Raw genomic sequence first — 15,213 nt, forward strand, 5'->3', positions numbered from 1 at the left:
TCTCCCTTCTCCCATCTGGTCGGAGGCACCACAGCATTTGGGCCCGTACGTCCAGAGTGGGCAACAGTTTATTCACCCAAGCCATCGGGCCCTTGAATTCCCAGAACATGTGTGCACCGTGGACTTTTATCGTATACGTCTTAATATTTTAATGTTTTGTTTTAAACTTCTATTCTGACATATATTTATACTCTCTGGTCCTGGAGAAGCGCGACTTGACTTGCGTTAGCATCAGGTGAAGCTCACTGTTCAACCACTGACACACCATCCGGCACATGCACAGTAAAAGGATTCCCACCTCTGACCTACAACAATGAGTCGCACTACGGAGAAGAGGTGGAAAATCTCGTGATGTGGTGCGAGAATAACAACCTGAGTCTCAATGTGGACAAGATGAAGGAGGTGATCGTGGACTTCAGGAAGACCAGGAATAACCACCCTCCATTACACATCAACGACTCTGTCATGGAGAGTATCAGGTTCCTTGGAGTTCACTTAACTAATGATCTATCATGGACACTCAACATCTCCTCACTTGTCAGGAAGGTAAAACAGCATTTCTCGCGAAGACTGAAGCGGGCCAGGCTACCGGCCACCATTACGTCAACCTCCTACAGGAGTTCTATCGAGAGCGTCCAGGCCGGCTGCATCACAGTGTGGGTACAGTTGCTGCAGACAAAATGGATAAGAGGCCAATCCATAGGAGCACAAGAGCGGCAGAGGGGATCACTGGAGTCTCCCTCCCGCCCAGCATCGCTGTCTGAAGAGGGCACTCAAAATAAATGAGGACCCCTTCCACCCCGCACACAGCATCTCCCATCCAGAAAGAAATACAGGAGGATCAGAGCCAGCACCACCGGGCTGAGGATCAGCTTCTTCCCACGGGCAGTGAGAACGCTGAACGACCAAAGGAACTGCTCACACCGACCCTCCGAGAGTCTCATAGTCATGAAACAATATTTATTTGTCTAGTTTAAATACTTGTCCTGCACATGTATTGTTTGTCTGTAGGTATGCAAGTTTTGTCTGGCCGTGTGCCTGCGTGGTTTGTACCGAGGGCCAGTCGGGTTATACTTGGACAATCAGATGACGATAAACTTGACTTAGGAGCAGATACAGGCTCTTCAGCCCATCGAGTCTGCTCCACCACTTAACCATGAGCCGATCTGTTCTCCCACTACCCGGCCTTCTCCCCGTAAACCTTTGATCCCCTGGCTAATCAATCTCTGCCTTAAATGACCCGGCCTCCACAACCACCTGTGGCAACCAATTCTAGATTTACCACCTTGTGGCTGAAGAAACTCCTCCCCAACTCCTCCCCATCAAGCAGACGCCCTTTAATCCTTTGAGCTAAGACGCACCATCATGCCCTCATCCTCACTGACATTTAATTATAATCTACCCAAAGGTTTTATACTACTGTTATGGATCTTGGAAATAAAGACAGCATTTGGCCACAGTGGGACACATCACAGGAAGACAGAAATCAAAGCCAGGCCAGTAGGCAAAGCTCAGACACTACCTGGAGGGAAGCCTCATTATATTTAGAGTAAATTCTATCAATGGAAGCATCTCAAGTGATTTGCAAACATTTCAGTAAAGGTTGGATCGAGAGAGCGAGAGACCACAAGCTGTGCTGGGTCAGAGGTTGCGGGATCAAACACAAGGCCTCAGATGTTTGCGCGCATCCCGATAACGTGTCCTGCTGTACTTCGGAGGGAGGGTTGCACTGTGGGAGGGGGGCAGTACTGAGGGAAATCAGAACATCTCAAAATTCATTGCTTTGTGGCAGCATCAAAATGCAAACATTTTGAGAAACTGTATTTCAAAATAAATATGAATGCAAGAAAAAGACCAAGTGGGGCTCAAGCCTGAAACATTGGTTCTGTAGCTTTATCTTTGCTACACAAAGGACACTGTTTGACCTGCTGAGTGTCTCCAGCCCTGTGTTTTACTTCAGTTACAGTGGCTGCAGACTTTCGTGTTTTACCTAGTGTGTGCGGTTCATTGTTCATTCAGGAATCTGATGGCAGAGGGAAAGAAGCTGTCCTTGTGCCGCTCGTCTTCAGGCTCCTTTTTCCTGATGGTAGTAGAGTGAAGAGTGTGTAGCCTGGGTGGCGGAGGTCTTTGAGGATGGAGGCTGCTTTTTTTAAGACACCGCCTTTGTCGATGTCCTTGATCGATTGAAGTCTGGTGCCCATGATGGTGCAGGCCGAGTTAACAACCCTCTAGAATTTATTCTTGTCCTGAGAGTTGGGGTCTCCGTACCAGACAGTGATGCAACTGGCCAGTGTTCTCCAGGATCCACCTGTAGAAGTTTTCAAGAGTCTTCGGTGATTGACCTAATCTCCTCAAGCACCTCACAAAGAATAGCCGCTGGCGAGCATCCTCCGTGATTGCTTCGACATGGATTCTCCCGGACAGATCCTCGGAGATGTTGACACCCATGGAATTTGAAGTTCTCGACCCTCTCCACTGCTGACCCCCTCGACAAGGACTGGATCGTGTTCTCCTGATTTCCACAGTCATCTCCTTGGTCTTGCAAGCATTAGATTGTTGTTGTGACACCACTCAATGCTCCCTCCTGTATGCTTTCTCATTGCCGTGTGCGAAGTGTCAGACTATGGGAAGGGCGTTGCTGGGGGGAGGAGGTTCAAATTAACTTCAAAATCGGCCTCTCCATTACAGCAGTGGAGTTGTGTGTCCTCCAACGGATGCCTTGCTTGTCCTTGTGTTTGTGGACTTACTGTTTCTCCTGGATTAGTGTCTGTATTCAGCAGTATCAACACCGAATTGACCAACACTTCAGGTTAATCAGTTTTGTTATTTCTAATTCAAGTTTACCAGACCAATCTCGGGAAGGAGTGGGTCATCTCATGGGGAAATCATCAGATGGGACTGGCTTGTATCTGCTGGAGTTTAGAAGAATGAGGGATAACCTGACGTGCCACCAAGGTGGATGTGGAGAGGGTGTTTCCTCTTGTGGAAGAACCTTCCTCATGGAGCCATTCATCTGAGGCAGAATTTGTTCTCACCAAAGATGATGAGGCTTTTGAAACTCTTGTGTGTAAAGGGAACTGGCTGAATATTTTTTTTAAGGTATATGTGGAAGATTCTGGTTACTGGATTGCCGGAGAGAGAAAGAGAAATGGAATCAAGGTTGGAAGGAGACCAAGCTCGAAGGGTTAAGTGTCCTACTCAACTCCCAGTCACGTCTCTGCAGGTGAATATAGGGAGATGGGTGGGGGGAGAGAGAATCAGACAAGAAAAAAGAGAAAGGAAAAATAGGAGAAATCTGGAGCAGCTAGATTTATCTGGACCGGAAGAGAGACAACAGACTAGATTTTATATTGTCTGCTTTGCTCACTTCATTCTGGCGACCGGCCACAGTAGTCGAGCTCCACACAGTTACCAGGTTCAATTCTGGGCAACTTTCCCAGCTAGGGGAATGGAATCTCGGAATGTTAAATGTTTCTGTGAGGCCTCATGGATTAGATCAGTGGTTCTCAACCTCTCCTTTCCACTCATCTACCACCTTACAGAGCAGCTATGACACCTTTCGCCTCAGATGCTCTGTGGTTCGTAAGGGATCACTTCAGGGGGTATGTGAGTAGAGGAAAATAAAAGATTGAATTAGATGAGGTCTCCACCCCACTAAATATTTGCAGGAATGACTAGGGGAAGCCATTTGGCCCCTCCTACCTGTGCTGGCTCTTCAACCTTTAAACCCCCTCCCAAAACCTTACCCACATTTTTGATCAACAAATTACAGGCGCTGGAAATAATTTTTAAAAAATTTAGATATATAACAGGCCATTTTAGCCCACAAATCCTTGCCACCCAATTTACACCCCATGAACCTATGCCCCCGGTACGTTTCAAACAGTGGAAACTGGAGCCCCCCTGGGGAAAACCCACGCAGACACGGGGAGAATCAGTGCAGGATTCGAACCAGAGTCCTGATTTGCTGACGCTGTAAAAGCGCTGCGCTAACCACTAGGCCAGCCAATGTGCTGAAAATGCTCACCATGTCAGGCAGCATGTGTGGGAAGAGAAATGGGACTAATGTTTCAAATCAAAAAGACACTTGGACAGACCTGGGATGGAGAGGGAGTGGCTGGTTCAGCTGCAGGGAGTTGGGGAGAGGAATGTCTCACAGGGTCAAGTAAAAACACATCGCTGGGGAAACTCAGCAACTCAAACAGTGTACTTTATATAGCAAAGATACATAACCAATATTTCGGGCTTTAACCCTTCATTAAGGAATGAACAAAATGTGGCTGTGCACCTGAATAAAATGGTGAGGTTGGGGCAAGGGAAGGAGCACGGGCAGGAGGTAATAGGTGGATAAGGGAGGGGAGGGCCCACCAGTAAACAGGGGGAGGGGGGGGAAATGGCTCTGCGAACAGAGAAGGAAGGGGGCAGAGAGCTGGAGGAAAGTGGGAAAACTGGGAGTGGTCTTGCAGAAAACAGAGCCTCCTCTTACTTACCCCTTCAACAGGACTGGGCCCCACCAAATAAGCATTTAACATTGGTTTCTCCTAGTTCGCTCCGTTTTCTCCATATCTTCCCCAGTCCCTCTGTCTCCTTTCCACCATCTCTCCTCTCCACCCCTTCCCTCTCCCCGTATGCTGGTGTGCCCTCCCTCATCCACCTATTATCTCCTGCCTGTAAGACTTGCCCTCCTCACCCCCACCCCACCCACCCACCCCCCCGCCACCATCTTATTCACATGCCTAACTTGATAAAAGGATCAAGCCCAAAATGGTTTGCTATACAAAGGACACTGTTTCTCCAGCATTGTGTGTGTTTTACTTCAACCACGGTAAGCCAGGTTAAACTTGGGGATAAGCTGGAAGCAGGGGTTATCTACTCAATGACCAAATTCATCTTATCCCATCAGAGATATCCCCGCTTTGTTTCAGCAACTTTACAGATTCCCCTCCTCTTTTGATGACACGAAGGTTGGAGAAGTTGTGGGTGGAGCTGAAGGTTGTCCAAGGTCACAAAAGGATAGAGACAGGATGCAGAGTGGGGCAGAAAAATGGCAGATGGAGTTCAATCCAGATAAGTGTGAGGTGATGCATTTTGAAGGACAAACCAGAAGGCTGAGTACAGGGTTAATGATTGGTTACTTAAGAGTGTGGATGAACAAAGGGACCTTGGAGTCTACATCCCTCAAGGTCGCCGCACAGGTTGATAGGATAGTTAAGAAGGCCGACGGGGTGCTGGGTTTCATTAATAGGGGGAATGAGTTTAGGAGTGGAGAGGGCATGCAACTCTACGAATCTCTGGAAAGACCACACTTAGAGTGTCGTGTTTAGTTACATCGTTATAGGAAAGATGTGGAAGCTACGGAGAGGGGGCAGAGGAGATTTACCAGGATCTTGCCTGGATCGGAAAAAATCTTCTGAGGTCAGGTTAGCAGAACTGGGACTTTTCTCTTTGGAGCGTAGAAGGATGAGAGGAGACTTGACAGAGGTCTACAAGATTATGAGAGGCATAGATAGGGTGGACGGCCGGCACCTGTTTCCAAGGGTGGGATCAGCAAACACCAGAGGACACATGTACAAGGTTAAGGGAGAGAAGTTCAGGGGAGACATCAGGAGTAAGATTTTTTTTTTGTGCGTGCTTGGAATGCCTGGCCATTGTGGTGGTGGAGGCTGAAATATTAAGGGCATTTAAGAAACTCTTAGGTTCAGGGATAGAAGAAAAAGTGGGTTACAGGGTAGGATGGGATAAGAATTTTCTTTAAAAGAATATACAAGTCAGCACAACACTGATGGGCCAAAGGGCCTGTACTGTGATGTAGTGTTCTTTGGTTTGGACCAACGGCTTCTAACTGCCCCTCTTCCACTGATGCCACCTGACCTGCTGAGTGTTTCCATAGAACCACAGAACACTACAACACACAACTAGGCCCTTTGGCCCATCTGGTCCCTGCCAAGCTATTATTCTGCCTAGTCCCTGTGACCTTCCCGTGAAATTTGGGCTTCCCGTGAGAATTATCCACTTCCCTTGTTGAAATGTCCTGAAAAGTGAAGTTAATGCGGGTTATGAGGAGAGGCTGGGACTTCTTAATCCCATCATGAGCGGCATGGACAAGGAAAATAGTTCCACAGAGTCGGGGAGTCCAAACCTAGAGGGATGGACTAAGCCTGCGAAGATCCCGAGGGGCAACCTCTTCAGGCAGAGGGTGGTGGGTGCGCGGAAGGAGCTGCTAGTGGAATGGATACACGCAAGGACCATTGTAACGTGCACATGGGCATGGAGGGATCTGGGCTGAAGGCAGCCAAATTATACTGGGTCAGATGGAGAAATTGGGCTGACGGGCCTGTTTCTGTGCTACAGAACTCTATAAGCAGTACTAAAATAAAATGCAAAACAAGAAAGTCTGCAGGTACTGTGGTTGAAGTAAAAACACACTGGTGAGACTCAGTAGGTCAAACAGTGTCCTTCATGTAGCCAAGAAAATGAACAATACATAACTAACGTTTCGGGCTTGAGCCCTCCATCAAGGTATGAGCAAAATGCAGGCAGGCGCCAGAACAAAATGGTGGATGGCAGTGGTAGGGTTGGTGTCATCCGGTGTGGTAACATGTGGTGTCACACGCACCCCCCCCCCCCCCACCACCCTGGACCTCCTCCCATACAAAATCTTTAGAAATGTTTTTTGTACTACATCACTAAATCACAAACACTAATACCACAATATTGTAGCTAAAACACCAGAAAATTTGGCAAAAGCAGCGACTATAAAAACACCAGCAGCAACAAAAACAACAGCGCTTGCTGATGGTGGGTGCAGATGAAACCTCGTGATTCGAAGCCTCGTTGCCATTAGAAGGTTCAAAACATAAATGAGAATCGCGTTTTAGCCTGGTAGGTATATGGATACATGTCAGCTGGGTTTACGGAAAATGTTTTTGTTGTTATAACTAACTACGGGGATATTTTTATAAAAATAATAAATTTCTACTGAAACACTGCACAAAAATGTTAAAGACAGTCATTTTCATGTCATCCTCTCTGATGGTGTTACCCATGGCGGTCCGCACCCCACTAGTGACAGCAGTGGGGTGGGGGGGGTGAGGAGGACCACGGTCCCACAGGCAGGAGGTGATAGATGGATAAGACAGGGAGGGCACACCAGCAAATGGGGGGGGGGGGGGGGGAGGGGGGTGGCTCCGTGAATGGAGAGGGAAGGGGGTGGAGAGCTGGAGGAAAGGAGACAGAGGGATGGGGAAGGGAGAGAGAATGGGGAGTGGGCTAGCAGAAACCGGAGGTCGACGTTGATGCCACCTGGTTGGAGAGGGCCCAAGTGGAAAATCAAGTGTAGCTCCTTCAATTTACGGGTGGTCTTGGACAGACACGCGAGCATGGGAGTGGGGCGCGGAAGTGAAATGGTCGGCCACTGGGAGATCCTGTCATTGAGGCAGACAGGGCAAATGTGCTCAGCGAGGCAACCTCCCAGTCGGTGCCCTGTCCCTCTGATGTAGAGAAGGCACAATGACCCACGCTCTGTTCAGAACCTCCTGCGTAAAACAACCACCTCTAGTATCAGAATTCTGATGAAAAGTGAAAACCACAATTCAATAAACATCCTTCTCTTCGGCTGGGATCCACAACCACCTACTCAAAAACTTCTGAACCTTTGCCACATCAATGTTGGTGAAAACCACTGCAAGCTTTAACCTGTCCCCTGTAGAGGGACACACAACCAAGGGGACAATAAATGCCACTTGCAAATGATGCCCATATCATAGAACTCTACAGCCCAGTACAGGCCCTTCAACCCTCAATGTTGTGCCATACTATAAATCCCTACCAAAAAAAACTAAACCCTCCCTACCGCATAACCCTCTATTTTTCTTCCATCCGTGTGCCTGTCCAAGAGTCTCTTAATGCTCCCTAATGTTCCAGCTTCCACCACCACCCCCCCTGGCAAGGCATTCCAGGCCCCAACAACTCTCTGTATAAAAAAATACTTACCCCTGACGTCTCCCCTAAACTTTCCTCCCCTCGATTTGTACAGACGTCCTCCGGTGCTTTCTACTCCTGCCCTGGGAGTAAAAAAGGTGCTGGCTTGTCCACCTTATCTATGGCAAGAATCCCTCAAGTAAAACAAAATTCTCCAAAGACACCAAGCATGAGTCAGATGGAGGGTGAGAGGGTTGGGTGGCCTTTATTTCCATAGCCCAACAACTAGGACTGATGATCGTTGATTCTATTTCTATTTAAGATGTCAGATTCGTTCAAAGTTCCTTGTGGCTTTTGGCGTCCTTGGAATTTTCTTTTCATAATTACGGGCCCTTCTACCCCCAAGCCCGTGCCATCCAATTACACCCCATGTGGCCCATTAACCTACTAACCCCGCACATCTTTGGAATGTGGGGGGTGGGGGGGGGGGGGGAGGGGGAAGAGAACCAGAGGAGAGAACTAGAGTAAAGATGTGAAAGATGGTACAGAAATGCAAGAAAGGCTCTCTATATTTTTGGGAACATTGAGGAATGGAGGGACTGGATTGATTGGTGTGGGAATGGTGAAGTTCTAAAACGCTGTGCAATGACCTCACATGCACATTAATTGTAAAATAGATGGGGGAGAGCCAGTGGATGTCGTGTACCTGGATTTCCAAAAGGCCTTCGATAAGGTCCCACATAAACGACTGGCATGCAAAATCAAGGCTCATGGGATTGGGGGCAAGGTACTGATGTGGATTGAGAACTGGCTGGCAGATAGAAGACAGAGAGTTGGGATAAACGGCTCATTTTCTGAGTGGCAGGCGGTGACCAGTGGGGTGCCACAGGGATCTGTACTGGGACCCCAGCTGTTCACAATTTACATTAATGATCTAGATGAGGGGATTGGATGTAATATCTCCAAATTTGCAGACGACACTAAGCTAGGAGGGGTTGTGTGCACTGAAGAGGGGGTCAGGAAGCTCCATTGTGATTTGGATAAATTGGGGGACTGGGCAGATACATGGCAAATGCACTACAATGTGGATAAATGTGAGGTTCTCCACTTTGGTAATACAAACCAGAGGGCAGACTACTATTTGAATGGCAATAGATTGGGAGATGGGGAAGTGCAGAGAGACCTAGGGGTTCTTGTGCACCAGTCACTGAAGGCGAGCATGCAGGTACAGCAGGTGGTTAAAAAGGAAAATGGTATGTTGGCCTTCATATCAAGAGGGTCTGAGTATAGGAACAAGGATACCTTACTGCAGCTGTACAGGGCCTTGGTGAGACCCCACCTGGAGTATTGTGTGCAGTTTTGGTCGCCTTATCGGAGGAAGGATGTTCTTGCATTGGAGGGAGTGCAGAGGCGATTCACCAGGCTGATACCTGGAATGGCAGGAATGACTTATGAGGAGAGATTGCGCAAATTGGGATTGTACTCGCTGGAGTTTAGAAGATTGAGAGGGGATCTCATAGAGACATATAAAATTCTGGCAGGACTGGACAGAATGGATGCAGAAGGATGTTTCCAATGGTGGGGGAGTCCAGGACCTGGGGCCATGGTTCCAGGATAATAGGCTAACCATTTAGGACCGAGATGAGGAGGAATTTCTTTACCCAAAGGGTGGTGAATCTGTGGAATTCATTGCCACAGAGGGCAGTAGAGGCAGGTTCATTGAATATATTTAAGAGGGAATTAGATCTATTTCTTCAGTATAAGGGAATTAGGGGTTACGGAGAGAAAGCGTGGACAGGGTACTGAACTTTAAGATCAGCCATAATCTCATTGAATGATGGAGCAGGCTCGAAGGGCCAAATGACCTACTCCTGCTCCTATCTTCTGTTTTCTATGTTAACACATCTAGGATCCATTTTTATTAGTACTTGGGGCCTTCCAGCTGCCATTTAGAACCTCTAATTTCTGGGTGTCCACATCTCTGAAGGTCTGTCCTGGAGCCTCCATGTCGATGCAATCATGAAGGCCCGCCAGCGGCTGTCCTTTGAGAGGGGATTTGGTATGTGGTAAAGACTTGCAAATATCTGCAGGCGGAAAGCATTCTGGTGCCAAAGCACAGGAGAGGAAAAGGATACAGGGAGTTGTGAACTCGGCCAGGAACATATCGGGCACTCCATCGAGGACATCAACAGGAGGCGGTGCCTTAAGAAAGCAGCCTCTACCCTCAAGGTCTCCCACTACCACCCAGGCCGCGCCCTCTTCTCACTGTCACCATCAGGAAGGAGGGACAGATGAGTACAAAAACAGCTTCTTCCCTGCTACCATCAGATTTCTGAATGAACTATGAACCACACACATCGCTTCACTTTCTCCTCTTTTACACTAATTTTTTTAAAAATGTGATTTAAAAGCAATATTTGCGCCTGTGATGCTACCGCAAAGCAACAAATTTCCTGGCGCGCTCACGTCGATAAATTCTTTTCCCATAATATCACCCTTCCCTGCTGAAGAACCATCAATCGCTCCCAAAAGGCTGAGTGGTCCGACAATCAGGCTTTTAATAGCTAAAGACCGGAACACTATCAAACAGGGGGGGCGGGGGGAGCCTGCAAGCGGCTATGGATGGGATCGTTCTCAGGAAGCAAGTCCAGTCGATAGCAGCCAGTGGTTTCCCACACCTGGTTAAACCAGGATATTGGGCAAAGAAAGAAAGAAGCATCCATCCAACCTCTGATCTGCATTTTGGCATTTCCAAAGCAAAGCGAATTCTGTTTCCAATTAAAGCCACACAGAAACCCAAGGGAAGTAGGCTGCGATCGCTGTGACATAACAGCGAGCCACGTGGAACGTGTTTGCCAAGATATTACCAGCTACTTCTCATCAACTGCAGTTAATCACAAAATGATTAATAACAATATAACTATGTATCCAGTGGGCTCTTATCACAACACTGTCCAGTTCCAATATAAATAAAACAGAGCATTTCAACTCCTTTTATTCTCACTTTCATTTCCAAGTGTACGCACCTTTAATGCAGCCTCCAGCCAGCAAGATCGTCTAACGGAGGGCAATGAATCATTGGTGGAGCTCCCTCTTCCCTGCCCCTCAAACAGGGCAGAGCTCCCTCCTCCCTCCCACGAGGCAGAGCTTCCTCTCTATTGCCCCTCCAACACCACAGAGCGCCCTCTCCCCCTCCCTCCTCACCCTGCCACACTCCCTCGGCCGACGGCACTCCACCATGGGAGCCACCGCGGCCCCGGTCTCAGAACTGACCTCGGTTACTCGCGTGGTCTCCACTGGAGGTCTGTGCTCCTTCAGGCATGTTGAGCTCGTCACCGAGGAGGGCACCTGAGGCAAGAGAACAAAACCATCAGTACCTGTGCAGTAGAGGGGCAATCGGGAGGGGTGAGCTCAGTGAACAAGGCTGGCCACGAGGTTTGCCCTGCTCGCTCCTATGTCCTCCTTGATCACCAGTCCCAAAGAGTAATGTGGCGCCTTTCAGAAAATACACGGCCGAAATGCAAAGAACTCCGAGGCCACAATCTGAAGACTGGGGGAATGGGAGGGTGGGGCCTTCTTCAGTGTCCCTAGGATATTTTATCACTAAAACAAAACCTCCCCATTGAACTTTGTCGGTGCAGATCGGTTGCAGATGTGACTTAAGCTTGCGGGATCTTGCTATGCATGGATTGGCTGCTGGTGTGGGTTATAGGATCTTGCTTCAAAGATTGGATGTCACTATGGACAGCATGGGATCTTGCTGTTCAGACAGGATGACATTATGGGGAGTGTGGGATTTTGCTGTGCAGAGGGTGAATGATGTTTTAGGTGCTGTGGAATCTTGCTGTGCATTCTCCAGCTGCCATTGAGTGTGGGATCTTCCTGTGCACAGGTCGGCTGCCATTAGGTGTAGCATGTTGGACCTGTGCACCGATTGGCTACTGTTACATGTGGAATTTGGGATCTTGCTGAGCACAGGTTGGATGATGTGCACACATGGGATCTTTCTGATCGAAGTTCAGTGGCCACTGCGTGCGGTACGTGGGATTGCAGTGCATGAACTGAATGATATTGGCGATCTTGCTGTCCGTGGTTCAGCTGCCATTACGCCAGTATCTGGGACCTTGCTGTTGTGTGGATTGGCTGCCAACGTTGGCAAAGGCGACATTTGTTCTCTAGCAACGGAAATACTGAGATTTCGGATCCACTGCTGCCGCCTTGCGTGTGGAGCTGATAATCACTGACGTTGGCTCTCATGCAAGCCTGCAGTAATCAGGTGACCCCGAGACCATTTCCTGAAGGACCTGCTTGTCTGCTCAAGGTCACAGCCGGGGTCTCTGGGACGGTTTCGTTCCAGTTCCAAAACCCAGTGCATCATTACAACAGGCAACCGAGGTGGTGTAGGGGTGGTGCCACTGCCTCAGTAGCACAGAGCAAGGCTCAATACCACTTTTGGTGCTGCCTGTGTGGAGTTTGCATGCTCTCCCTATGACCCGGGTGGGCCTCCTCCCATTTCCTGAAGAGGCATGGGTTGTTGGCAGTATGCTGCACAGACAAGCGGTCTGGGGAGGAGATGACACGGAAGATGAGTGAGGGAGTGGGGCTGATCTGTGAGCCCACATAGATTCGATGGGCTAAACGGCCTCCTTCAATGTCATAAGGAAACATAGAATCCAACAAACACATACCACCAGCCTTACAGACGTTTGTCTAGACAAAGTGCAAACATTGTACCAAGCTCCTTTCTCTGGAGGCTTTGCAAATCATGAATAAAATTTGTCACGGAGTTCCCCTGACTTGATGAATGTGGGGGTCAGGTAACTCCCAATAATCACCTCGTGTTCCCACCTGATTCATTTATGACAGGTTTACAAGCAGCACCGGGCCTTCACAGGGAGCAGTGGCTGGGCGAGGGAAAAGGGAACATGTCCCGGTGCTGTTCTTTCCCCCAGCTCAGAAGCAGGCCACTCAGCCCTCCCACACTGTGCTGGTGATACTTTCCCACACCTCCCTCTCAGCCGTCCTTTCCGTCACCCTAGCTCCTCCTGCTCCTTTCTCCTTCCTGTCCTGATCCTAGCTTCTCCTCCTTGATGGGAGCGAAATCCAAATTCTCTTCCCCCACCCCACCCCCCTCCCCACCCACCTTGTCCATGGGTTCTCCTGAATTCCCCATTGGAAAGGAGAGGCAAGACCCTGGGCCTTTCCTAAAGAATAGCTGTGGTTGCTACACATGCACCTCAACCGGAAAGAGGTTGGAAACAGAACTCACTCCCCACTCCATTTTCCTGTCCCACTGCAACACTGGCCATTTGGCCCATTGGGTTCATGACAACCCCCGCAAGTGCAATGCCCTCAGTACCATTCTCTCACGTCCCATTATTCACCTCTTTTTAAAAAAATCTTTACCATTACTTACACCGGGGCAATTACAGCAGCCAATCATCTCTTTGGGATTTGGGAGGAAGCCAGAAACCTTCCCCCCCCCCCCCCCCCAACCACCCAGAGTCACAGGGAGACCATATAAACTCCCCACAGGCAGCACCCAAGGCTGGGATTGAATCTGGATCAGTTTGCGCGGATCCTATCATTCATAAGCACCACCTTCTATTTAGTGCGTGCCTTCAAACGAGCACCACAAGCGTCATTGATCAAAACCGGGCTTTGAACCTCATAAGGAAAGACTGGAGCAGGAGAAACTCAAAGGAGGAGCTGAAACTTTAAATAAAGTTTGACTGATCTGTATCAATAAATAAAGCCCACAAGGCTGCATTCTTGAGCAGAGTGGACCTTTTATTTATTGAACGTCCTCACCCTCAATAATTTCTCCTTTGACTCACTGCATTTTCTCCAGGTTAGAGGGGTATCCACGGGTACCCGCGTGGGCCCCAGCTCTGCCTGCTGTCTTGTTGGCTACATGGAGCAATCCGTGCTGCAAGCCAACACGGGCAAGGCCCCTCAACTCTTCCTCCGCCACATCAATGACCACTTTGGTGCTGCCTCATGTACCCGTGGTGAGCTCGTTGACTTCCACTTTGCTGCCAACTTCCACCCCGACTTCAAATCCATCTCTAGCAACACTCTCCTCGATCTCTCTCCCTCCATCTCAGGAAACAAACTCTCGACTGACATCTTCTACAAACCCACCAACTCCCACAGCTTCCTCGACTACACCTCTTCCCACCCTGTCCCCTGGAAGGAACCATTCTCTCTATTCCTCCATTTCCATAACATCGGCACCCAGGTTGAGGACTTCCATGCCAGATCTTCAGAGATGTCCTCCTCCTTCAAACAACGCAGCTTTCCCTCTACCATCAACTTGGCCCTCACCCGCATATCCTCCATGACCCACACATCTACCCTCGCCCCCTCCACCCCCACGCACAACAGGGACAGGATCTCCCTTGTCCTTAACTACCACCTCACCATCCTCCACCATTTCTGCCACTTATTACACAATCCCACCACTAGACGCATATTCCCCTCTCCTCCTTCTGCAGGGACTGTGAATCTGCAGGGGTCATCTACTGCATCCGGTGCTTCCGTTGTGGTCTCCTCTGCATCGGAGATCCCTTCAGCTGTGCCCGGCTCAATAGCAGGGATCTCCCAGTGGCCACCCATTTCAATTCTCCAACCCACTTCCTTGCTGACATGCCTGCAATAAATCAAGAGGCCCCTCAAGGACTTGCCCAAAATAATGTCAACAGGACTGGAGCACAGGCTGTTGATGACTTGGAAGAGATGGAGGCAAATCTGCAAACACTCAATTACTCCAAGGGGACTCTCTTTTGTTTCTCTTTGCTTGTAAGAGACACTTCAGGCAATTTCTGCTGATGGAGAAATGTGCCCGTCTTACGACAAACAAAAACAAATTTTGTGTAATATCCCACTGCAGGACAAAATCTTGATTGGTCACAGTCTTTTTCCCAAGGTTGGAAATCTAAACATGGGAGGGCATTGGTTTACGATGTGAGGGAAGGATGTACATACAGGCTTTGTAAATGGTGCAGAGGAGGTTCACCAGGTTGATTCCAGAGATGAAGGGGTTGGCCTACAGTCATCTTGGACTGGAATTTAGAAGAATGAGAGGGGACTTTATAGATGCATGTAAAATTATGGAAGATAGAGGTAGGCAAGTTGTTTCCATTGGTGGGGCAGACCAGAACGAGGGAACATAGCCTCGAGATTCAGGTTGGTAGAGATGAGGAGGAACTGCTTTACCCAAAAGGTGGTGAAGCTGTGGAATTTGAGGCACCTTGAAGCAGTGGAGGTGACCTCAGTAAATATATTCAAGAC

The 15,213-nt window shown here is 48.9% G+C and overlaps 1 protein-coding gene across 1 annotated transcript in view; it reads right to left on the reverse strand.

The window, feature by feature from the left end:
• Positions 1-15,213, reverse strand: part of LOC138748853 (pleckstrin homology domain-containing family G member 3-like) — a 106,056-nt gene that overhangs the window by 66,524 nt on the left and 24,319 nt on the right. The window contains exon 2 of the mRNA XM_069909675.1: positions 11,194-11,268. Coding sequence (XP_069765776.1) covers positions 11,194-11,242 — 49 coding nt within the window. The 5' untranslated portion in view covers positions 11,243-11,268. The remainder of the gene's footprint in view (positions 1-11,193; positions 11,269-15,213) is intronic.

This window comes from Narcine bancroftii, chromosome 13 (genome assembly GCF_036971445.1).
Source record: "Narcine bancroftii isolate sNarBan1 chromosome 13, sNarBan1.hap1, whole genome shotgun sequence".
Lineage (NCBI taxonomy): Eukaryota > Metazoa > Chordata > Chondrichthyes > Torpediniformes > Narcinidae > Narcine > Narcine bancroftii.